At 49.1% G+C, this 25,487-nt stretch overlaps 2 protein-coding genes across 2 annotated transcripts in view; both read left to right on the top strand.

The window, feature by feature from the left end:
* GPKOW (G-patch domain and KOW motifs) overlaps nucleotides 1-11,569 on the top strand; it is a 123,052-nt gene extending 111,483 nt beyond the window's left edge. Inside the window, exon 12 of the transcript XR_007460470.1 lies at nucleotides 11,555-11,569. The gene's annotated coding sequence lies outside the window, so the exon portion shown is untranslated. The remainder of the gene's footprint in view (nucleotides 1-11,554) is intronic.
* GRIPAP1 (GRIP1 associated protein 1) lies at nucleotides 2,884-25,311 on the top strand. Its single transcript, XM_049643821.1, has 26 exons — nucleotides 2,884-3,046; nucleotides 5,115-5,181; nucleotides 5,323-5,384; nucleotides 6,890-6,916; nucleotides 7,700-7,807; nucleotides 10,641-10,791; nucleotides 11,769-11,953; nucleotides 12,149-12,196; nucleotides 12,869-12,900; nucleotides 13,004-13,051; nucleotides 13,183-13,282; nucleotides 14,825-14,902; nucleotides 15,105-15,197; nucleotides 15,916-16,050; nucleotides 16,855-16,950; nucleotides 17,208-17,420; nucleotides 17,556-17,669; nucleotides 18,916-18,993; nucleotides 19,098-19,193; nucleotides 19,318-19,374; nucleotides 19,460-19,559; nucleotides 21,330-21,460; nucleotides 22,827-22,949; nucleotides 23,076-23,169; nucleotides 23,924-24,078; nucleotides 24,762-25,311. Exons 1-26 carry the CDS (start codon nucleotides 3,005-3,007, stop codon nucleotides 24,852-24,854), a joined length of 2,526 nt encoding a protein of 841 aa, XP_049499778.1. The 5' UTR covers nucleotides 2,884-3,004; the 3' UTR covers nucleotides 24,855-25,311.
* The last annotated feature ends 176 nt before the right edge of the window (nucleotides 25,312-25,487 follow it).

The raw sequence follows: 25,487 nt of genomic DNA, 5'->3' as shown, positions 1-25,487 counted from the left end.
CCATATATGGTAACACATAAACATGTAGTCTGATTAAGTGGTCTCATGTTACAAGGTCTTGAGGGCTGTTGTCGCGTATGTGTATAGCCAGGTTGCCTTGAGGTTTTGTTTTTTTTTCCTTAGGGAGGGGACCTTACCACACTGCCTAATTCAAATATATTTTTGCTTAAATAAACTCTTAAAATTTTTAATAAGCCTCGGTTTATCTTTTGGGGGGGGGTGGGAGAGAGAGGGAGAGCATCTCAATAAGGTTCATGAAATTACAAAAGGGAAAAAGGAGCCTTGGCTGAAAACATTTTCCCACAGCAGGAAAATTATTTATCCCTATGAAATGAGGGCAGAAAAACCCACAAACGCTTCAATGAGCTACCATCTCTCGTCTCTCAGATCAGGGAAAAGTTTTAAATACAACATAGTCTGTTGGAAAGGCTGTGGGGAAACAGGCTGTCAAATACAGTGCTAGTGGAAATAAAATTGGAACAGCCCTTTTGGTAGGAAATTTGTACATACCTAACAAAACTATATATGCACTTTTTGATGCAGCAGTCCTAGTCCTATGTATTTACCCTAAAGATATACCTCAGATAATACAAAAATACATATATGTACGAGGGTATTCTTTTCGGCATTGTTTATAATTAATATTGGAAACAACCTACATGGAAAAACATAGGAGAGTGGTTAAATTGTGTCTACATAATGGGGTACTGTGTGGCTGTGAGAAAGGAGATATTATCAAATGAAAAATGCAAAGCATGCTATCCTTCATGTAGGATAAATAAGATAATATACATATACCTGTTTATCTGAGTGAAAAGAAACACAGAAGGGATAAATCAGAAAGTAGAGTGGTTACCTTAGCAAGGGTGGGAGGGGCAAAATGTAATTCAAACAGAAACAAAGGAATCTTACTGCATTTCAAATGAATAACACAGCCTAATTGAAGGGGTTTGAGGAGGAGGAGAACTAATTCAAGTAGTTTTTGAACACAGTATTTTGACTACTATCATATTAAAGACAAAAGGAACTGTGTCAAATATTGAAGATTGTAAAACCCAGTATTTTGACTATAGACTGTCATGACGCTAAAGACAAAAGACTGTAATACAACTATTGACCTCTAGTTGGTAGGTTTGTTTTTTGAAGTAGTCTTATGGTTTAGCAATTTTGGTTATTTAATGTGTATGATTACACAAATAAGTAAATTTATTGTGGATAATGAGAGCCAGGTTTCTTTCTGTTGGAGAAGGGATTTACAAATATGGAAAGTGAGAAAACTAAAATGAACCTTGTGTTGTTGGGCTGAAATGTAAGGTATTAGTAATGAACTTATGTTTTCAAAATATAGATACCTATAGCAAAATATATAAATAGATATGTATGACTAGCTGGATTAGAATACATACATATATTTCCTAACTGTGTACACTAAGAGTGCCTAGAAACAATTAGACCCTAGTAGCAATGAACACTTTGTCAACTGGGGCTGAAAAAGAATAAGGTGAGTCTGTAGCATCTTGTAGTGCCAACAAGAAAGTGCTACAAAAAAAAAAGAAAAGAAAAGAAAAGAAAAACTGTGATGGCAGCATGCCAAAGGGACACAGAAGTCAACTTGAAGGAACTCCCACTGGCCAAATCCGGAACAGTTTGAGCGGCAAAGAAAATAATGATAGTGATTATAATTCATTGAATAAAATAAGTCTGTACAGCTATACATACATAAATGGAAGAGAAAGCTCTTCCTTACAGTAGAACAGCAACTAATAAATACCAAAGGAGTTGGTGTTAGAAAATCATCAATAAATACAGAAGCCAATGGTTCAGAAATTTTATATAGAAAGAATGATAAAGAAAAGGTGGTAAAACGTAAACAATTGATGAATTTGGGTAAAGGCTACATAGAATTTCCTTGTACCATTCTTGTTTCTGTGTACATTTAAAATATCAAAGTTAGGGGCGCCTGGGTGGCGCAGTCGGTTAAGCGTCCGACTTCAGCCAGGTCACGATCTCGCGGTCCGTGAGTTCGAGCCCCGCGTCAGGCTCCGGGCTGATGGCTCGGAGCCTGGAGCCTGTTTCCGATTCTGTGTCTCCCTCTCTCTCTGCCCCTCCCCCGTTCATGCTCTGTCTCTCTCTGTCCCAAAATAAATAAAAAAAAACGTTGAAAAAAAAATTAAAATATCAAAGTTAGTTACCACCCCCCCAAAGAAATATTAAAAAAAATAGCGTGCTAGTATTTATATGTTTCTAAGCAGGCTTTCTAATGTTTTTCTTTATCCCAGATAAAAACTACTGCATGGGTGGCGGGCGTTGCAGAGGGGGCCAGAAAGCACAAGAGAGGATTATAGAGCATTTTATTACTTATTTGGATGTTCCTGGTGTTTCGCCATCCTGTTTTTGTTTTGTTTTGTTTTTTAAACGAAGTTTGATTCACTGCCATTCTTTCCTCTCAGGTATTTTAAATTTATTTGTGCCTAGGTCCTTTACCTAACATGATTTACAGCATCATATCAAGAAAATTAGCGTCAAATCTTACCAAAAAAAAAAAAAAAAGCCAAGGGCTTCACAGGGGGCGGGATTCCCCTCCGGGGTCACACGGAGGAGGGCGGGAACAAGACCAGCGCAAAGCTTCCGCTTTCACTTCTAACATCATAAGTCAACCATTCTCATTAAAGGAGTACGGCGGAAGGGTGATTTTCTGTCGGCAAACATTTCCCTAGCGACGAGTCCAACCATGACACAGGGATACCACAGGGTCGCATCACAATGGGTACTTTGTGAGAGCTCAAAAGCCAGATCAGATGACCTAGTTTGTGGTAAAACATTAAATTGCAATTCACTTGACCTGTCAGTTTCATTCTCTTCTATCTGTCTCTAAAATACAGAACTTCCGGGGTAGACTCCTCCCCCTCCATTCCTGGCCGGTGGTTTGATCCGGCCAGAATACTGACAGGAGGGACGAACTGCGTCTGCGCTGAAGGCTGTCGGGGGGGGTGGGGGGAGGAACATGGCGCAAGCTCTGTCTGAGGAGGAGTTTCAGCGGATGCAGGTGCCGCTCACCGGGGAAAAGACCACCGCGTTAACCGACGGGGGGCGGGGTAGAGAGAGGTCGGGCCACCGGCTTTGAGAAGGGGTTGGTTGGGATGGACCTTGAGTCTAAGGGGTTGGTCTGGAGAAGGGAAACTGAGGCTCTGAGTGGTGAGACTGTTGGATTCCGAGATACTATTGGGCTCTGAGGGGTTGGATTCTATTAGCTTTGTGGGCGGAGGAGAGAGTCCTAGAGTGGGTGATACCTTACTCAGACCTGGAGGGGACGAGACTTTTGGGCCCGTGCGGGGGACACCATGGGTCGGTGATAATAACATTGGGTTTTGAGGGAAGGAAATCCTGAGAGGGCGAAACCATTTTGTCTGGAGAGGAAGGAAGCAGACGTTGGGCCATTTGTGTCATGGTGGGGGGAGCCCTTGAATGGGCAATACCATTACCCGGTGGAAGGTGGAAATGTTTGTGGGAGATACCACTATGCCGAGGAATTGGGGAAAGAACCCACATGCTGTCATTGTTCCTGAGAGGTGGAGATCCTGCGTGAGTGCTGGTACTGGATCCTAAGAGGTGGTGGTACCATTGGGTGATTACAGGTGATCCCATTAGGTCTGGGGTGAAGAGGACCCTGACTGGGTAATACCGTTAACTCCTGTTGGAGAGAAGACCAGAAGAGGTTAAAGAGTGTTACCTCGGACCACATGGAGGGGAAATCACTGGGCTTTAGGGAGGTACCCTAATTGGGTATCGACCACTTGATTCTTTCTGGGACAACTCTGAGATCGGATGAAAGGCCAGAGTAGGCCCTTGTTGAGAGAGTTCCTTACTGGGGAAGACCATTGGATTTTGTGTGGGAGGAGACTCTGAAAGGGGGAAGCCCTGAGTGGGATTCTGTGGGAGGAGAGGAAGAACTCCAAGTGAGTATAGGTAGTCCTTTGATCCTTGAATGAGAGAAACCAGTTGTCCCTGTGTGATGGAGGCTTAGAGTGAGAGGGTAAGATCACTGGACCATGAAAGGGGAAGTTAAAACTTGTAACTTGTGTGGGGAGATTCCAAGTAAGAGTACTCACTCAACTGGCCCACCCAAGGCTTTGTGGAGGAGAGACCCTGAAGGATGTAGGACCATCACATTGGATCATGACTGGGGAGTTCTTGAGGGATGTGGGGGACCCTTGGGTGAGGAAGATTGATTTCACTGGGCCATGAGTGAAGGAAAAACCATTTGGTTCTGATATATAGGGCTTCTCCATGTGTTACAAGGGTGTACAAATTGGGTCAAGACAGGTAGATCACTGGGTCTGGTAGAAGAACAGGGCCAAGCCCTCTGACCTTAAGCCGACCACCAGGGGGTGGAGGCTGGTGCCATGGGAGGAGGGAAAGATCTTGGTGGGGTAAGGGACAGTAGGTCTGGGAATAACTGGCCTCAGTGCCTTATAGGGCTGTTGGGAAGGGTATGTTATTTGGAGTGGCCCATACCTCACTCTCCCTTAATTCTTGAAAGTGGTTTGGATGTGTTTTGAGAGTCTTGGGGGTAAGGAGGATCCAGGCAGCCCCCAACTTAGTGTAAGTTGGACAGGAGTATACTGGGCCCTCTTCCCTTGAAAAAGGAGGAATGCAGGCCCCTGTCCCCTATACTCAGGAGCCTCCAAGTCTAGCCAAGAGTATAGACAATACTCTTCTATGACAGAAAGATAGAACAATGTTTAGTGTCTGATGAGGCCAGTGAGGATGAGGAGGAAGAACTTTATCCTGTGGGCGTGGAGAACCATGGAACATGCATTTGAGCAAGAACCTGCTGGAGCAGTGCTCTGTCATGGCCTGAGTGCTGAGTGAATTGGAAGAGGATAGAAAGAAGAGTGAGGCTGGCTGTGGTTATAAGTAGAGCTAGAGAAGGTAGGACATGGGCTGAGGGGCTGGAGGCTCATTTAGGATGCAGGGTACATAGGTCTTAAGGAGTGGCTAAAGAGGCATGTGGAAGACAGCAGGATCCGTGGGGCTCAGGGGATTGGTGCCCTCACTGTGAGAGTAGGGACACATTCCTGACCAAGTCATTTCCCTTCCCTGCCTCCCCCAAGGCTCAGCTCCTGGAACTCCGGACAAATAACTACCAGCTTTCAGATGAACTACGCAAGAATGGTGTTGGTGAGCCAAGAGGGTTTCAGTAGATGGGGGTGGCTTTGGGAGATAAGAGGCCAAGGGAAAAAACCTCAGAGGCCTGGCAGGAAGACCTTTCAGCTTCCTACCACTGACTGAGGCTGAGACTCCCTGCTTTCCCCACACTAGAACTCACCAGTCTTCGACAGAAGGTCGCCTACCTGGATAAGGAGTTCAACAAAGCTCAGAAGGTACCTCCCTCCACCCAATCACCCACCCATTCTTCCCTGTAGCCCTCTGACTCATTCACCTAGCCAGTGAGCACCTACAGGGAACCAGACCTAATGTTACATGCTGTCATCAGTTATTCAAAAAAACTCTTCACAGAAGTCTCTTTAGTTTGCTAATTTTATCTAATCCTGCTTAATTATTGATTTTTAGTTTACTCTTAATTCATTTTCAATTTCAATTACTTATTCTCATTCACTACCTTCTAACTAAATAGTCACATCCAGGGGCACCTGGCTGGCTCAGTCGGTGGAGGATGCGACTCTTGATCTCAGGGTTGTGAGTTCAAGCCCCACGTTGGGTGTAAAGATTACTTAAAAACAAAAAAATTCTTGGGCTGCCTAGGTGGCTCAGTCGATTAAGCGTTGGTCTCTTGATTTTGGCTCAGGTCGTGATCTCATGGTTTGTGAGGCTCTGCCCTTGTTATTCTCTCTCTGCCCCTCCCCTGCTCACACTCCCTCTCTCTCTCTCTTTCAAAATAAATACATTTTTAAAAATCTTTTAAAAAATAGTTACATCCATGGGTGAATCTGTTTTGAATCTGCCTTTTTAAATTGTATTTTTAAAAATTTTTTTGAGAGAGAGAGAGCGAGAGAGAGAGGGAGAAAGAGTGCACAAGCAGGGTAGAGGGGCAGAGGGAGAGAGAGAGAATATTAAGCAGGTTCCACGCTCAGCGCAGAGCCCGATATGGGACTTGATCCCATGAACCTGGGATCATGACCAGAGCTGAAATCAAGAGTCAGACACTTAACTGACTGAGCCATCCAGGTTCCCCCCTTGAATCTGCCTTCTATCCTCCACTCACACTCCTGCCTTGTGCTCCCACTTCCCATCCCTGTCCTGGCCCTGTTGGTAAATTGAGACTAAACCTACCTCTCAGATCATCTGAAGATGAATTGCATGTAACCTATTATGGCCCCTCAAGGCATTCAAGGCCCTCCTTTATCTCTTTCTTCCTGTCCCCATGCATAACTCAATGTTATGTGCTCTATAAATATTTGTTAGATGAAGGAATACAGAATGCGGAAAGTCTGGTAGTCCTGAAGGTGAGCTTCTCTTTGGTAGGGTGCTGATTGCCCAACCTGGCAGTGCCCTCAGCTACCCAACAAGGGAGCAGCAGTTTTCATGGTGCATGGGAGGGATCCACATAGATGTGTTTGGACTGATGTAGAAATGAAGCCACAATTTCTGAGCCCAGAGACCCAGCCCATGAAGGGTTAAATACTAAAACTCATGAACAGTCTCCAGAGCTTAGAAGAAAACATGTAAACAGGATGTCGTTCACTCACTCACTTCATCATTCCTGTGGACTACAAATTTCATTCAAGTTCTGTGGTTAAAGACACTCCCATCCCTTGAACCTGTCATCATTACCCACCCCCTTGACACTTGCCACAATGTTTCCATACCCTAGTGAGGGAGTCCATCTCTGTTCACCTTATCTCTCTTCCCACCCCCTCACCCTTAGGCACTGAGCAAGAGCAAGAAAGCTCAGGTAAGGGGACCCATGGTGGGTGAGTGTGTCTGGGAGACTGAGGGGCGATATTTCTGTATGCTGGGATCTCCTAGTACTGGCCTTTCTTTCTCTGTGTGTGCACTCACATCTGTGACTACCTCACTGTCACCTGTTTCTATGTCTGTCTTTATTTTCCTGTGTTTGTCTCACTCTGTGCTTCTTTCTGTGTCTTTCCTTCTCCCTTTCTCCCCATCCTTCTCTCTGAGTCTCTCTATGCCTCTTTTCCTGTTCCTCTCTGACTCTTGCTTCTCTCCCCATCCAACCTTCCCTTTTTCTCTCCCCCGCCTGTTCCTGTCTGCCATCATTTCTCTTCTCTCCCTTTCTTTATCTCTCCCTCTGACTCCTTGTTTCTGTCTCCCCCTGTTCCTCTGTCTCTTCTTGACTCATTTCTTTCCCTGACCCCCTCTCTCTTGCCTCTGTTCTTTTCTCCCTCCTTTGATCTCTCTGTTCCTATCTTTCTTTCTGCCTTTTTTTCTCTCCCTCTCCATCCCTATATATCCCCCTTCCCTCATCTCTCTCTACCTCCTCTCACCTATTTCTATCTACCCCTCTCTTTCTTCCCACTCTCTCCCCTGCCATGTCCATCTTCCCTTCTCTCTACCCTTCCATGTCTGTCTCTTTCCTTCCTTTTATCTCCTGATTTCACCCATCCCATTCTCTGTACCCTATGTTCCCCCCCCATCATTTTCTCCCTGTTTCGTTGTCCTACCTCTCCATCCTTTCTGCCCTTGTTGGAGACCCTGCCCTTGTCTGCCATTGCAGGAAGTCGAAGGGTTGCTAAGCGAAAATGAGATGCTGCAGGCAAAGCTGCATAGCCAAGAGGAGGATTTCCGCTTGCAGAACAGCACACTTATGGCGGAGTTCAGCAAGGTGCTGGTGCCTGGGATTGCCAAAGGGGATCCAAGGGCGTATCCGAGGGGAGGGGCCACCTGGGCTAAAGTCTGAGGGCAGCTGAAAGTGGTTGGACAGAGGCTGGCCCTGGATCACTGTCCATGGTGCTGAAACATCCTTGCTATGTGCTGGGGGGCAGTGATTTGACAAATGGGGCTGCCGACTGTGCTGCGATTAGAAGGCTGCAAGCCCTGAGGACAGCTGATTCCAGACCAAGGCACTCCTTTTCTTTGAGCTTCAAGTTCCCTTGTGTATATTTGACAGCTGATGCTATGAAGCTCCAGGGCATTGGAGGGTCTGGAGGGTCTTAGGTAAAGTTCTTATGCCTAGCATGATATGGAAAGATGTTCTAGCTGCTTCCCTTTACTCTTCCTTCCCTTCATCTGACATGAGCCTGGAGTTCTAGTTCTTCTAGATAATTCGTGCTGGATTGGATCATTCTATCTCCTCACTGGTTTTAGTGTCCTGGCTGTTTCTGAATCTACTAGGGAGTTAGAGATATTATCTTTTGTTTCTTTATCTATCTTCTGTATCCATGATCAATAAGTCTCTAAAGTTTTAGTGTGTTTTGAGGAAAAAATTATCACGGCAGCAAAAATGGTATTTCCAGGGCTGCATGGGAGAATGTAGTACTTAAGACCTTAAATAACAAAATACGAAAACAACCTTTAAACAGTTACAATATCGGGAGAGGTGATTTAACAACTCTAAGTTAAGAACCATAAGGCCTAGATTAAACTCTTGGCTCTGCCTTTTACTAACTGTAATCTTGAGCAAGTCACTTGACCTGCCTGTTCCTTGGTTCCTAGATGTTTAAATTGGAAATGATAACGACAGTACCTGCTTTGCAGGGATTTTGTGAAGATTGAATGGATTAATGTCTGTACACCACTTATAACGGAGCTTCACACATAGTATCAGCTATGTAGGTGTTAGCTACTATCTTTTTATTATTACTGATTCATTTTCCCTCTAAAATATTTTTTGACTATTTAAAAGTTTTGGATCCATCCTGTGGCCCTGCTCTGCCTCAGCCCTTACTGCCTCTTACCTGCTCTATTCCCACAGCCTTCTTGCTGGTCTCCTTACTTCTAGTTTGTCCTACCAGTCTGTGCCCTAGAGGTTGTCCTGACCTGCAGGCCTAACCACATCACTCCTTTAAGCAACAACTCCGAGTGGGTCCCTGACCCTGACTGTTCAGACCCCCCGGTGCTCATGTAATAGCTGACCTCATCACCTCACTTCTCACTGCATCCTGCCTCCAGCCTCAATGGTATCATGGTTCTTTTAGGATGAGGCAGGGACAGGGATTCCTCCATAAATATAGCTTGTGTTTTCCAGCACCTGTCCTGGGCTAGGCACTGGACCAGGTATAGAACCTCCTTCACACTCCCCCTCCTCCTCCTCCTCCTGGGAACTGGAAGTGCTAACAGAGAGACCTGGATTCAAGGCCTACCTCTACCACTTATTTGCCAAGATATTTCGGCTCAATTTTTCCTTCAACAAATAGTTATTGAGCACCTCCTTCATGCTCTGTGTTCTGGACATAGTTGTGAGCGGCACAGAACAGCCCCCACTCTTAGGTAGCTTATATTCTGCTTATGGGGTGGGGAGAAAGATAAGATATTAAAAAATAATAATAGTACAGATAGCTGACAGTTACATAGTGGTTACTGTGTGCCAGGTCCTGTTTGATGTGTTTTACATTATTCACTCATTTATTCTTACAACAGGCCAATGAGATATTAGTAGTATCCCTACTAAGCACATGAGGAAAACTGAGCCCCAGAGAAGTAAAGTAATTTGTCTCAAGGTCACATAGCTAATAAATAGCAGAGTAGAAGTTCACATCCAAGCAGTCTGGTTTCAGAATCTGTGCTTGTGACCCTATGTTACAAAATAAAGTTTAATTGTCGATCACAATTTATAATCCAAAAATGTGCAGAGCTTTAGGAAATTAGCGTACTAGGTAAATTTAATTGTGATTAGTACTAGGTAAAAAAAGAAATTAACAGAGTGCTGTGACAGAGAGTATTGGGATTTCTGTGTTGGGGGATTACTACTTCAAGGAATACATCTGAACAGAGCACTGTAGGATGCAAAGGAGACAGTCATGTGAAGAACTGGATGAAAGGAATAGTGTTCTGGGTAGAAAGTAATTCCAGGCAAAAAAATAAAAATTCTCTGTAGGTCTCAGTATTCTCATCTGGAAATGGGGTTTTAGTGTCACTTATCAGGAATGCTCTGCAAACTGTGTTTTGGCCAGGAGTCGAGCAAGGGGCTGGCCTAGTCTTATTTGCATTGTACCTCGCTCCAAGGCCGAGCGCTGATGATGGTGGAAGGCGGGGGGAGGGGGTGGCTGTGGGTAGCACTGGCTTTGGAAATGCCCTGAAAGCTGTGGTGCCTAGGCTCCCAGACACAGACCCTTCACAGAAGAGGTGTGGCAGCAGGGCTATTTGTGATGTTGACATCTGGGACCAGCAACTTCCAGAGGAGCCTGAGGTCTTGAATTATGACTATGAGGTTGGGATTGGGCAAGCAGAAAAGTGTTCTTGGTATCCTCAATCCTCTGTGACTCTGCCACTTACCAGATGTGGAATTTGAGGTCATTTAACATTTGTGGCTCAGCATCCTTATCTGTGAAGTGGGGGGGGGGGGGGGGGTAGATAATGAGGAATGACAGTACCTACATCACAGAGACATTATGAGAATTCAGTGAACTATAAAGTAAATCAGCCAAGTACCATGTATATTTCAGCAAATGTTGTTTTGATTCTCTGCTTTTCTGCTCCCTCCCTCCTCCCCTGTTCAGCTCTGCAGCCAGATGGAGCAGCTGGAGCGGGAGAACCAGCAACTGAAGGATGGGGCTGCCAGGGCAGGCACTACCCAAGCTGGGAGTCTTGTGGATGGTGAGCTGCTGAGGCTGCAGGCCGAGAACACAGCCTTGCAGAAAAATGTGGCAGGTACAAGGAGGCCCTCCTGGGAGATGCAGAGACCTTGGGGGCTGAGTAGGGTGTCTTCCCCCTGGGGGCAGGGGAAAGGCTTCAGAATTAGGCTTGGCCCTGCTATGAACCAGTGTATAACTTTGGACAAGCCATTTCACCTCTCTGAGTCAAAGCTTCCTCATCTACAGAGAGCTTGTAGGGATGTACACTCCCCGGAAGATTGCAGTAGAGCTGAGCTAAGAGGTGGTAGCTTTCTTAGTTTTAGTTCAGTGCCTGGTACCTAGCAAACGTTAGATTAGCAGATTGAACATCAGAAAGGAGCTGTTTGCTAAACGGAGAAAGTGAACAAAGGAGCTTGGGGGAGATTCTGAGCCCAGATTGTCAGTGGGGTCTGGGATAAAGGCTAGTAGAGTGTGGGTCCCAACGTGGGGATGTTTGGGGCTTGTGGCGTGGTGGGTGGTAGTTTGGTGATCCGGAGGGAGACTTTGTAGAATTTGGTTGAAGATGAGGTTATAGGAGGATTCAGCTGTAAGTAGTGAGTAGAGGATGGTGGGGCCTGGGGGGTGGAGGGGTGGGGCTCAGGGAAACCAGCTTGGGCTGGTCTGATTGTAGACAGGATTTCAGTGGATGGTAGGGCTTAAAAGATTTGTGAAGGGAGGTGCCCAGGTGGCTCAGTTGGCTAAGTGTCTGACTCTTGGTTCCGGCTCAGGTCATGATCTCATGGTTTGTGAGTTCGAGCCCCAAATGGGGCTCTGCGCTGACAGCACGGAGCCTGCTTGAGATTCTGTCTCTCTCAAGATAAATAAATAAACTTGAAAAAAATATTTGTGAGAGGTGTGGATGGGGCTGAGCCTTTGTTTTTTAAGCTTTTGGTCATTTTGGGCAGGGTCTCTTCTACCTGAGGGATCCAAGGCTAATTCTCCCATCTATTTGAGGCATGGCAAAGGTCTTCGGAGACCACCTCATCCATCATATATTTCTGTTCTACCCACCAGCCCTGCAAGAGCGCTATGGGAAAGAGGCCGAGAGATCCCAAGCTGCCAGTGAGGGCCAAGGGGACCCCCCAGGGGGCCCAGCCCCTACTGTCCCAGCCCCCATGCCATTGGCAGAAGTGGAGCTGAAATGGGAAATGGAGAAGGAAGAAAAGAGATTGCTCTGGGAGCAACTGCAAGGCTTGGAGGTGAATCTGGGTCTGTTGGGGCTGGAGTGTCAGGAGGCAGGCAGGTGCCCTAGCTCAGTCTATGGTCCCACGGAAATGTCTGTGACATCACCATCTTATGGGCTAATGGATTAGGAAGGCAGGAGGGTAGGGGAAGCCACAGGCCTCACCTCCCCCTTTGCTGAAGATAGCTCCCTCCCTCATCCTTCCCTGCAGAGCTCGAAGCAGGCTGAAACATCCAGACTGCAGGAGGAACTTGCTAAGGTGGGGCTGCTGAGTTTTCCCTGGACTTTGTTCCACCCTACTCCCCACCTGCCATGCTTCCCCTGGCAGGGCAGGAGGAGCGGAGTACCCCCCTCAAAGCCTCAATGTCACTATCTGTGAAATGAGAGACTCACATTTATGTCTCAGAGTTGCGTTCAATATGGAATAGGCTAATGTGCTTCCTCTGTCTTGTGGCTGGCAGGCCACATCTTTCTCTTATGTGTCCTCTCAGTTCTGCTTGTTCATCCATCCATCGTGTAGACTGCTGGCTCTTATCTTAGGTGCTGGAGACCCAGCGATGAGGCAGGCGATCATGATCTTGCCTTCCAGGCCTCCTCCCCTAGCCATTCTATGATGTGGCTGTCAAGCAATATGTTGGGGGCATAAATGCTGGCCTTTGGAGCCTGAGGGAGCTGGGTTGAGGTCATGTTGTTGCTCCTGACCACCTGAGCAACCAAATTACTTAACTCTTCTGAGACTCAGTTTCCCCATTTGTAAAACCAGTAGTACTCACTTCTCAGGACTGCTCTGAGGATCCCATGAGATAACATAAGTAAATTCCAGCTCCAAAAAAGGACTTAGTAAGAAGTGTCTATAAATATTAAATTTATTTTTTTGTATTTATTAATATGCAAATGATACATTTGCACTCCCTCCTTCACCCCACCCCAGCTCTCTGAGAAACTGAAAAAGAAGCAAGAAAGGTAAATTTCTTTTTTTCCCAAGGTGGGGAAATGAATTTTGAGGGACTGGAGAGGGGACTGACTTGTGGAACTGACCCATCTATGTCTGTCTTTCTGTGCCCAGTTTTTGCCGTCTGCAGACAGAAAAGGAGACACTATTCAATGATAGCCGGTAACTACCAGGGGTGGGTGTATTGGTGGACAATAGGGACAGTACCCAGCAGAATTGCCTGAAGACCACAAGGGCAGAGGTGGGAGACGGGTCCTCAGGCCATGGTCAACATGCCCCCCCATCACCCTCAGGAATAAGATTGAGGAGTTACAGCAGCGGAAGGAAGCGGATCTCAAAGCTCAGTTGGCTCGCACTCAGAAGCTGCAGCAGGAACTTGAGGCTGCCAATCAGGTGAGGGGCTGGATTCTGGGATTGCTGGGGTAGAGACCAGGGCCAGGAGTCCAGGGAACCCTGAGGTCTACAGAGACTGGCTGTGGAGGCTAATAGTTCTTGTGTTGGAAATATAGGGACTGGATGGGTACTGGACCCCCTTGGAGCTAAGAAAGTGGGAATTAGGGAGCCCCGAGAGCCCTAGGAATTGGCCTGAGTATGCATGAATCAAAGATCTCAGGGGGCTGAGGACTTGGGAGCTGTGTGCCACAAGGTTGGATGAATCTCAAACTCTGGGAGTTTAGAGATAGGAGTCTAGAGTCATTGGGGGCTGGGAGCGAGAGCTGGAGTGAGCCTGAACTCCCTGGAGGTTTGGTGATTTTGAGACCTTTGGGGGCTGCATAGATATAAGACTTTCTTTTTTTTTAATTAGTTAATTTATTTGGGGGGGGAGGGGCAGAGGGGGGAGAGGGCATCCCAAGCAGGCTCCACATTGTCAGTACACAGAGCCCGATGTGGGGCTCAAACTCATGAACTGTGAGATCATGATCTAAGCCAAAATCAAGAGTCAGTCACTTAACCAACTGAGCCACCCAGGGGCACCCTCTAGATACAAGACTTTCAAGGGTATGACAGGTGCGCCTGGAGGCTGAGTGTGTTTGAGGCCCTCAGGGTATGGGGGCTGGTTTGGGGAGCTGAGACAACTAGTAAGTTGGATTACTTAGGCTAAGTGGTCCTGAGACCTCTGGAGGCTGTGAATAAAAACAAAACAAAGCAAAGCAAAGCAAAACAAAACAAAACAAAACAAAACAAAACAAAACTGGTTAGTTGAAGACATCCAGAGACTGGAGCAAAAGTCTGAGAGTTAGAGGCTAGGGGACTTTAAAGCCTCCAGGCTTCCCCCTAGAGCAGGTGAGTCTGAGATCCCTTGGATTAGGGATATGGTGGTTTGGAGGTCTAAGGCTGGCGACAGAAGTCTGGGTAAAGCTGGGTCTTCAGTTACTTAGGTCTGAAGATCCCCAGAGACTGGGGACAGGAGTGGCAGGTGGAGGGGGGGTAGTCAGTCAGATATCACCAGGAGCTGGAATCTAGGAGACTGTAGGGGTTTGAGACCTCTAAGGTTTGGAACTATGAGTTTGGGTGGACCCTAAGACTCTCGGGAGCTAGCGACATAGACTGAGTGTGCCTGAAACCCATGGGGATTGGGGTCAGGAGTCTGAGTGACACTGTAGTCCCTAGGTCTAAGTGTGTCTGAGAATCCTGGGGCCTCCAAGCTAGCATCTGGGTGAGTGTGAGACCTCTTTTGGATGGGAGTGGAGTGAGTTTGAAATCCCTAAAAACCTAGATGTTTTCTGAGATTCTTGGAGTTAGCATATGGGGTCTGAGGCCCCTGGGGGTAATGACCTAGAATTTGGGTGAGTCTGAGTCTGATGGCTGGGTAGTCCGAGGCCCTCAAGTGCTGGGAACATTCTGCTAGGGGGTCAGAGAGGGATCCTGTATGGTTATATGTACCCCAAGGGAGACTGAGGTCTAGAATGGGCTCCCCTGATCTGGTCCCTACAGAGCTTGGCGGAACTAAGAGATCAACGGCAAGGGGAGCGCCTGGAGCATGCAGCAGCTCTGCGAGCCCTACAAGATCAGGTACATGGTAATGGGAAGCTTCTGGGAAGTAAGGGGATGAGTAGAGGGCAGCCTCAGCAGGTATCGTACAGGCAGGCAAGGCCCCAGGGGTCCTGTCTCCCCTAGTCGTGGGTGCGCACCCGTGTGTTTTCTTTCTTGGCTGTGGGTGGGTCCTGTCCCCCTGTTCTGGACCCACTCTCACCTATTGTGGGGGTGGGGCCAGGTGTCCATCCAGAGTGCAGACGCACAGGAACAAGTGGAAGGACTTTTGGCTGAGAACAATGCCTTGAGGACTAGCCTGGCAGCCCTGGAGCAGGTACAGGATACCCGGGAGCCCTCGCTTATCCCTCCCCAGTTTCCCGTCTCCTTCTGCTTCTGATCCACATCAGGGCAGAGCAGTCTGGACCTCCTGCTGTTGTCCTGCCTCTGTTTCTGCTTGATTCTCAGCCTCTCCTCTCTGATGGCTTCCACCCTTCTCTCTGGCCATCCATCCCTGCTTCTCTTGCATTTTCTAGTTTCTCTCCAGTGAAGTATAAGAAGTGTACCAATCGTGGTGTACACTCAGTGAATCATGTCTGTCTGTCTGTCTCCATGGGGCCACCACCCAGATCAAGATGTAGAGCATTTTCAGCACCTTGGAAAGTCCCTTTTACCCCTTCCCAATCAGTACTTCCCCAGAAATAACCACTCCTCCGACCTCTAGTGACATAGATTAGTTTTACTTGTTCATTAGCTTCATGTAGTGGAATCAGACACCCATTTTTGTGCCTGGCTTCTTTCCTGTGAGGCTCATCCATACTTAGCATTGGTCTGTTCTTTTATCTCTGTTTACTATTCCACTGTATGACCATACTACATTTATCCATTCCCCTGTTGATCTCTTTATCTCATTCGTTTTTCCTTTGAAATCCTCTTACTCTCCTGGCTCTCTTTCCACCTCTCTCCTTGTCTCCCCAGAACTGGGAAGCTCACACCCTATGGCTGGCCCCTGGGTCCCTTTTCCCTCCAATTCCCATCACCTCCGTTTATTTCAGATCCAAACAGCAAAGACCCAAGAACTCAATATGCTCCGAGAAGAGAATACTGGGCTGGCAGCTGAATTGCGGCAGCGGCAGACTGAGTATGAAGACCTCATGGGGCAGAAAGATGACCTCAACTCACAGCTGCAGGTGACATCTCTGGCTATGACCTGTCTTCTCCCGGTTCCCTAGTGCTGGCTCCGTGGAGTCCTACATGAGGTGCAGGGAGAAGACTATGGAGTCAGGAGGACCCAGGTTCCAGTCTGGTTTCCTGACTTATTAGCACCTTGTGTCCTAGACCATGTTGTCTTCCTTCGCTGAGACTGAACCTCTTCAGTTAGACAGGATAGCCATTTTGAGTCTATAGTAGAAACCAGAACCATAGTGGATTAAATAAGATAGAAGCTTCGTTCTCTGTCACGTAAGAATCCGGGTGGGCTGTCTAGGGATGGAACAATGGCTTTGCAATTACCAGTGACCCAGATTCCTTCCACATTGCAGTTCTGCCACCTTCAACATAAGACTTCTATCTTGGCAGCCAAGATGCTTGCTCAGGCTCCCCTACCATCATGTTTGTATTCTGTCTGGAAGGAAGGAGGAAAAAGGGAAGGGCCCAGCATGCCCCTTTCCTTTATGAGTATAACCTAAGTTACACTCACTACTTCTTCATACAGAAATTAATCATAGGGCCACACCTAACTGCGAGGGAGGCAGGGAAAAATCAGTTCGACAACCATGTGTCCAACTACGAAATCTATTGCTAGGGACAGAGGGGAGGACACATAGAACACTGGGGAGCTGCTGCCAGTCTCTGCCATGGTTCTCATCTAGAAATGGAGAGAACAGCACCAACTTTACTGGGGTTAGGGGAGACCAGTCTACCAGAAGCGTCCTGGGTGACCATCACCTGCCGGAGGCTCTTTATGAAACTCATCTCCTTTGTCCCCTCATTAGGAGTCATTACGTGCCAATAGTCGGCTCCTGGAACAACTTCAAGAAATCGGGCAGGAGAAGGAGCAATTGACCCAGGAACTACAGGAGGCTCGGAAGGTGGGCAGCTCTGGAAGCCCAGAGGCTGCAAGGGGAGGGATTGGCCCTGGTCTGTGGGGAGGGAGCAGGTGATGTGGGCAAACGCATGGCAACAGGAAAGGATGGAAAGTGACCAGTTCCGTGAGGATAGACGAGTGACTTCGCTGGTTCTGTGGGAACGGGGAGGAGGCAGAATTGGGCTTGTTCCTTGGGGAGAAGGTGGTAGGCCGCGTCTGACGTTGAGAGAGGAGATTGACTGGCATGCTCCTGCCCCCCAGAGTGCTGAAAAGCGGAAGGCCATGCTGGATGAGCTGGCAATGGAGACCCTGCAGGAGAAGTCCCAGCACAAGGAAGAGCTGGGAGCGGTCCGACTGCGGCATGAGAAGGAAGTGCTGGGGGTGCGTGCCCGCTACGAGCGGGAGCTCCGAGAGCTGCATGAAGACAAGAAGCGGCAGGAGGAGGAGCTCCGTGGGCAGATCCGTGAGGAGAAGGTGGGTGGGTGGATGGCGATATCCTTCTGTCTCTAAAAGTGGGAGAGCACAGCATCGCCCGTGGGCCAGGGGATGGTGTGGGTGAGGTGTCCGCTCCTCTGCCTGCCCCATCCATGACGGTCTCCCCTCTTCCAGGCCCGAACACGGGAGCTGGAGAATCTCCAGCAAACGGTGGAAGAACTTCAAGCTCAGGTACACTCCATGGATGGAGCCAAAGGCTGGTTTGAACGGCGCTTGAAGGAGGCCGAGGTGAGTTGGTGCCTGATGAGGCACAGAGGCTACTGGGGGACATCCATGCCAAACCAGGGGACTGGGAGCAGTCAGGCCCTGGAATTTCCTGAGATACTCTGGACTTGGACATCCCCACAGCCCCACCAGCTCCACGGCAGCCATCCAGAGGGGAGTCAAGGGATGGCCATCAGTAAGGCAGGATGTCAGATATGCAAATTTGAAAAGGCATCTCTTCCTTCTGAACCTGTTTCTGTCAGGAAATTATTGTAATATACTGTTTGTTTTTATGACATCTGTTTATTCTTTTATTTTTATTTTATTTTTTAAATTATTTTTTTTATTTTTGAGAGAGGGAGAGAACATGAGTGAGCGAGGGGCAGAGAGAGGTGAAAAGAGAGAATCTTTTTTTTTTTTTTAATTTTTTTTAACGTTTATTTATTTTTGAGACAGAGAGAGACAGAGCATGAACGGGGGAGGGTCAGAGAGAGGGAGACACAGAATCTGAAACAGGCTCCAGGCTCTGAGCTGTCAGCACAGAGCCCGACGCGGGGCTCGAACTCACGGACCGTGAGATCATGACCTGAGCCGAAGTCGGCCACTTAACCGACTGAGCCACCCAGGCGCCCCGAGAATCTTGAAGCGGGGGCTTGAGCTCACCTAATGCGGGGCTTGAACTCAAGAGCCGTGAGACCGTGACCTGAGCCAAAGCCAGATACTTAACCGACAGCCACCCAGGCGCCCCTGTAATAATATACTGATTTTGTTCAAACAAGGATTTTTACTGCCATTTTTTTTGAAGACTCATAATAATACCTCACATAATAGTGAAGAGCACAGACACTGGAAGTAGTCATTTGCATGAGTTTGCATCCTGGCTGGGCCCCTTGCTAATTGTGGGCAAGTTACCTGACCTGTGGCCTGTTCTCTTCACCTGTAAAAAAGGGATAATAATAATAATACCTGTCATCTAGGTATTATGGGAGGATTGTATAAAATGAGTCAATATATGTCAAATCCCTACAACATTCCTGGCGTGCAGTAAGTGCTGTGTTATGTTTTGTTAAATAGAATAAAATGCAGATGTCAGTCTGTGATGCAAACAGCACAGCCCTGGATGTGACACTTCTGTGTACTGCCTAAGGGCACACAGTGTTCCCTGCAGGAGTGTCTCCTACATGCCCGCAGACCCCTGCCGCCATCACATCCCTCACTGGGCGTGACGTCCTCTGGGAGGCCATGGCCAGACCCACCACTTGTCTCATAGGAATCTCTGCAGCAGCAGCAGCAAGAGCAGGAGGAAGCCCTCAAGCGATGTCGGGAGCAGCACGCTGATGAGCTGAAGGTGCCCCCCTGCATGATGGCATCCTTCTCTCCCGGGAGGGCCAGGCCCTAGAGGGAGGACAGAAGTTGCCCAAGTAGAGGCCTGAGCTGCCCTCTGGTTTGCAGAGCAAGGAAGAGGAGCTACAGGGTGTGCGGGATCAGCTCCAGCAGGCCCAGGAGGAGCAGGACTGCCACCTGAAAACCATCAGCAACCTGAAACAGGTCACTTGTCCCTCTGCCAGTCCAGATACAGCCTGGGCCTCAGCACATAGTAACGGGGCGGGGAGGGAACGCACTGCACATGGCCGTTGTGGCAGCCACCAGCCACACCTTCTCTATCCCACAGGAAGTGAAGGACACAGTGGATGGGCAGCGAATCCTGGAGAAGAAGGGCAGTGCTGCGGTATGATGGGGAGGTGTCCAAGCACGGCCCCCCACCTCTGGGTCCACTGGGCCTCAGCCCTCCCCTTTCCCCCTGTTCCCCACAGCTCAAGGACCTCAAGCGCCAGCTGCACCTGGAGCGGAAACGGGCTGATAAGCTGCAGGAGCGACTGCAGGACATCCTTACCAACAGCAAGAGCCGCTCTGGTGAGGGACCAAATGGCAGGGGGGGCTGGGGTGCAGGGGAGGAGGCCAGGCTGGGGCCCAAAGGCCAGAGGTATTTCCTGTGCCTCGTTCCACCGGGCTGTCCTGCGCTTTCTGTCCCTCTTGAACTTGGTGCGTCTGTCTCTCCTCTGTTTCTCCTGCTGTCTGCATTACCTCTTTCTTTTTCATTTTTTAAAAAATTTTTTATGTGTGTTTATTTATTTTGAGAGAGACAGAGACAGCGTGAGCTGGGGAGGGGCAGAGGGAGAGGGAGAGAATCCCAAGCAGGCTCCACACCATCAGCGCAGAGCCTGATGTGGGGCTGGAACTCACAAAACCATGACATCACGACCTGAGCCAAAACCGAGAGTCGAATGCTTAACTTGACTGAGCCCCCCCGGGTGCCCCTCTGCATTACCTCTTTCTGTGTCTCTCCTCTGTTTTGGTCTCTCTGTGCCGCCTTGTGCCATCTCTCTGTCTCTCCTTTTCTCTCTCTCCCTGCTTTCTTTCTCTCTTCTCTCTTTTCCCCTTGCTGCTTTTTCCTTCTCTGTCTCTATCTTCCCTCTCTCTCTCTCTTCTCTGTCTTTGTCTCTGTCTCTGGATCCCCCCAACTCATACATATTCCCACACCTCACTTGGCGTCTCTAAATTTCTTGTAGCCATTCTCTCATTCTATGAATAGGGACTGAGCCCCCATGCTCACATCCAGGGTCTTTGATAGGAAACCCCCCAAAACTCTGTCCTCGGGGAGCTCCCGGTTGAGCTAGAGAGACACACAGCAGTGCAGCATTATCACCATGCAGCTAAAATCCATGTTATTTCTGCTGCTTAGGGCAGAAGATACAACAAAAACCCTTGAGTTGCTTTGGACTTTATTTTTTAAGAAGGAAATGGCCTATAAATACATTTAAATAAATAGATAAGACACAGTGATGATAGCTCTGGTGCATCTCCCACATCATAGGCTCAGAGAAAATTGCTCCCCTGTCCCCCTGCAGCCATCGACTCCTGCTGGAGACCCTCGGGGTGGGATGACAGCCCCCTTCCCTGATACCCAGAAGCAGCTGCAAGAGTAGAGGCCCGAGCTCGGTGGCCCTGTTTTAAGTGACATGGCAAAAATGGATGTATCGCACACCCAATCTGTGTCTCTCAGAGACACTGGGTCTCCTGAAGTGACCTCTCTTTATAAAGGAGTTTTGTTTCTGTTTTGCTAACCGATTAGTGTATGCATCAACAAGCAGATTCCAGTGGCTTGCCATACATCGTCCTTGTCCATTAGATGAAATCTGATTTAGGTTCATGGCTACATGTCCATCTCCATCTTTTTTCCCCTCTGGTCTCTGCTCTGACCCACGTCTCTATGCCCGGTCTCTATTTGCCTCTCATCTGCTGTGGCTTACTGTCTCTCTGGGATTTCCCCTCTGCGTGTGGGTGTGCCCCCTGTGCTCTCTCCAACTGTCGGTCTTCCTTTCTGCATAACCCACGTCTGAGTGAGTGCATATGGCCCTTTATGCCCGTACGGGTCCACATTGCCAACTTTCTCCCAGCTGCTTCACCTTTGTTTCTCTTCTGGTGTGTGTGTTTGCCTGGAGAGGCAGCCACTTTCTCTGTTTCTGCCTCTCCCTGTCGTACTGTCTGCTTCCACCTTGCCCGTGCCGAGTGTCACATCGCCTCCTTCCATCTCCATCAAATCTATTTCTGCCTCTTCCTGCCAGTCGCTGCCCTGGGACCCTGGGGGATTGGGGCTCAGGTTTCTCTTCTCTCTCTGCCCAGGCCTTGAGGAGCTGGTTCTGTCAGAGATGAACTCACCAAGCCGGACCCAGACTGGAGACAGCAGTAGTGTCTCCTCCTTCAGCTACCGGGAGATCTTGCGGGAGAAGGAAAGCTCGACTGTTCCTGCCAGGGTAAGGGGCTAGGAAGAGCCGACAGCCCAGCCTCTCCTACCCAGATTCTGGGGTTCCACCTTTTCTCCTCCCCTGCAGCCATCTACTGCTCTGGGCCCAGCACACACATTTCCCTGTCAACTGTTCTCCAAGCTTGCCAACTTGGATTCAGATTGCCAAACCAGGGATGGGCAAGTTATTCTCTCTGACCCTCTGTTCCCTCATCTGTGAACTAATTCCACCTTTCCTGGTGTCATAAAATATGTAGCTCATAGAAGGTGCATCATCTCTATGGGAGGTCCTTTTTTCCAACTCATAATTATCACTTGTGACTGTCGTCTATAATGTCAGCTTCCTGGGCTGGCCACTTTTCTTTGGAAATGATTTGTTATCAATCTGTAAGTAGTATGTGTGCTGTATAGAAAGATTTGAAAAGCACCCACAAGCAAAGACTTTTAAATCCAAAGAAACCACATCTTCACCATCCAGAGATCCAGAGGTCACCACTATAAAGCCTTGGTTCACACCCTTCTAGATCTTGCTCTTTTTTTTTTTTTTAATGTTTGTTTATTTTTGAGAGAGAGACAGAAAGTGAGCCCGGGAGGGGTGGAGAGAGAGGGAGACACAGAATCTGAAGTAAGTTCCAGGCTCTGAGCTGTCAGCACAGAGCCTGACGTGGGGCTCGAACCCACAAACTGCGAAATCATGACCTGAGCTGAAGTCAGATGCTTAACTGACTGAGCCACCTAGGTCCCTTGAATCTTGGTCTTTCTTGAACCTAAATGAGATCATAAGTAACCCATTTTTGTTCAGCTGATCTTTACCCTCCCAGTTTTGTAAATTTTCATCTCATCTGGTACTTTGGCCTTAATCACATCTCTGGTTGGCCCCAAAATGTCCTTGATTGCTGGTTTTGCGAAAACTAGCATTCAGTTTCAGGGCTCATGTCACATCTGGCTGCTTTATGTCCGTTAAGTGTCTTGAGTCTAGTGTGGTCCCTTTTTTCTTTTTCATGGCACCAACCCACAGAGGAAACCACCCAGTTAACCTGCAGAAAGCATCCCACCTTTTTGGTTTTCCTGCTGGCTTCCTAGTGGTGTCATATTTCTTGTCCCTCTGTCCCCTAGTTTTCCTGTCAACTGGAAATGAGATCTCATTTGTTATAGGCCCTTCATTCATCTTCTCAGGAAGGAAATGACTTGGTGGCTCCTATGTCCCTCTTTAGGCAAAGGGAGACCCAGAGCCTTTGCAGGTGCTGAGACTTGCCTATAGCCCCCGTCACAGAGCCCGTCCTCATCCCCCCTGGCTCCCTCCCAGCCCCTGATCCTATCTGGGGCAGGTGGCAGCGCTGAGACAGGGCTGGCCTCTCCCCTCCTCTTCCCTGCAGTCCTTATCCAGCAGCCCTCAGGCCCAGCCTCCGCGGCCAGCAGAGCTGTCAGACGAGGAAGTGGCCGAGCTCTTTCAGCGCCTGGCAGAGACACAGCAGGAGAAATGGATGCTGGAGGAGAAGGTGCTGCCTGCCTGCCTGTCCCCACTTGGCACACCCTTGGAGAGGAGGCTGGGGCGTTGTGTGTGTGTTGGGGGGCTGCCTGGCTGGGCCCCTTGTTGTGCATGAACATGCTGGGCCACCCTGCAGGTGAAGCACCTGGAGGTGAGCAGCGCCTCCATGGCAGAGGACCTTTGCCGGAAGAGTGCCATCATTGAGACCTACGTCATGGACAGCCGGATCGGTCAGTGCTCCATCCCTAGCCTCACCCACCATCCAGCCTCTGACCTGCCCCCTCCTGCCCCACTGTTTCCTCTCCTCTTGCAACTCAGCAGAGTTACTGACAAGGACCACAGCTGCCGGAGGGGAGAGCAGGCCAGGCCTGTCACTGTGTCTGTCTTTCACCTCGGCTCTTCCCTTCTGCCAGGGTCTCTCCTTTCTCCAGTGTGTTTCTCTGTCCTTCTCTCTTCCCCCTACCTCTTCTATCTGCCCTGCCTCCTCATCTTGTCTCACTGCTCCTGCTGCCTGTCTGTCTTGTGCCGCCTCTGGACGTTTTCATCCTCTGCATGCATACCCCTTTGGGGCTCCTTATCTGTTCTTCTCCCCTCTCCCACTTTCTCTCCTCTTTTGCCCCCCTCTCCCATCTTCGTTTCTTTTGCTCCTTTCTTTCACACCTTCTCCAATCCCTGTTTTCCCCGTATTGATCAGAATAACATGGACTGATCAACGTGCTGAGAGCTGACCGTGTGCTCTGCGCTTTGCGTGCAGCCAGAGACACTTTTCCAGCTCCACGAATTGTTTGTTAGCCCCATTTCTCAGGGCTGCACAGGTAGTAAGTGACAGCCAGGTTTCACATGGCAAGGCCTCTGCCCCCTGCATCACGTGGCTTCTCCCCCCACTTTTTGCCCCCACTCTCTGTTTCCCTCTTTTCTGCCCCATCTCTGTCATCTCTCCTCCGGCTCTGCCGAAGGGGTGGTTCTCAGCCTGGCCCCTTGCAGATGTGTCTGTGGCAGCAGGCCACACAGACCGCAGCGGGCTGGGCAGCGTTTTGAGAGACCTAGTGAAGCCAGGCGACGAGAACCTTCGGGAGATGAACAAGAAGCTACAGAACATGCTGGAGGAGCAGCTCACCAAGAATATGCACTTGCACAAGGTGAGTGTGGCCTACCAGCCTACCCATCTGTCCATCTAGCCACCTCCTCCCTCCACACCCACCTGATCCCCCCACCACACAGCCCCCAGGTCATCTGCCCCCTACCCATCTAATCGTCTGCCCCATGTCTTTCCACCCATTTCCTGACATACCCCTCTCTCCCTCTTACCTACTCATCAGTAGCCCCTTGTCTTACCTTTTACCCACCTGCCCAGCAACCTGCCTGCCTACCTGTTGTTGCCCACCTGTTTGCCTACCATGGATCCCCGATGCATCCACCCATACGTCTACTTGCTCATCCTGCCCCCCAGATATTCCCCCATTTCTGGGGGAGTCAGAAATTATGCAGACCCAGCCCCTGCCTCTGAGAAGTGAGCTCACCATTTAGTGGAAAAGATGGTCGTGAGGTGAGGGTTGTATCCTCCAGCCCTCACCATGCACAGCTGGTGATCCATGCCTATATCCATATCCCTGGGAGGCTCCCCCTCCCTTCCCCCCCACACTTATCTTTTCCAAGCCCAGCCCACCGCTGGGGTTCTGTGAGCCTCTCAAAATACCTTCCTGTGCCAGGCTAGACATAGCTGGGCATTGATTAATGAGGTGAGATGGATGACACCCCAAGCTTGGTGAGGGAGCTTCCCCTGCTGCTTCCTCTGGCCCCTGATGGCTCGTTTGTTTCTTAGGACATTGAAGTTCTCTCCCAGGAAATTGTGCGGCTCAGCAAGGAGTGCGTGGGGTCCCCTGACCCAGACGTAGAACCTCGAGAAACCAGCTAAAGACCTGCGAGCTGCACCTACTCCTTCCCCTCCCCACCCACCAGGAAACCATTCCCTTGGGCTGTGGTGGGAAAATGGGACCGCCAAAATCAAATAGGTTGGGAGACTGGACATTAAAGGGGTTGGAGGCCTGATGGCTGGTGTTAATGACCCTGTTTTAGGGCAGAAGCCCCTGGGGAGTGGGGATCCTGAGGGGAGGGGCAGGGATTTCTCCTCCTTCTTGGCCCTGGCTCCCAGGGGCCTTTGCCTTCATCTCTGCATGAGCTCTCCCTCCCCAGAGACCAACTCTTTTTTATTTTATTTTATTTTTTAATTTATGTCTGGAAGCCTGGCTACTCTGCATTTGGGATTGGGGATGTTGGGTGGGGCACGGTCCATGTTCAGCGTTCTAGCAACATGTGTGTGTGTGTGTAAAGGCTGCAGCCAAAATACCATCTGGCCAGATGGGCCCACCCACTGACTGTCTACTCTCATTCTTTCCAACCAGGAGGGATGTGCTGGTGATGGGGAGGTCACACCATTGGAATGGGAAGGGAGGTCTCTGGTGGCATGAGGAGGGTGGTCTCTGGCTACAATTTTATCCCCCTTCCCCTACCTTCACCCAGCTGTCTCCAGTCACTGTGGGCCCGCCCC

This window comes from Panthera uncia, chromosome X (assembly GCF_023721935.1).
Source record: "Panthera uncia isolate 11264 chromosome X, Puncia_PCG_1.0, whole genome shotgun sequence".
NCBI lineage: Eukaryota > Metazoa > Chordata > Mammalia > Carnivora > Felidae > Panthera > Panthera uncia.
Note: the sequence above shows the minus strand (reverse complement) of the source record. Positions and strands in the feature narration are given on the sequence as shown.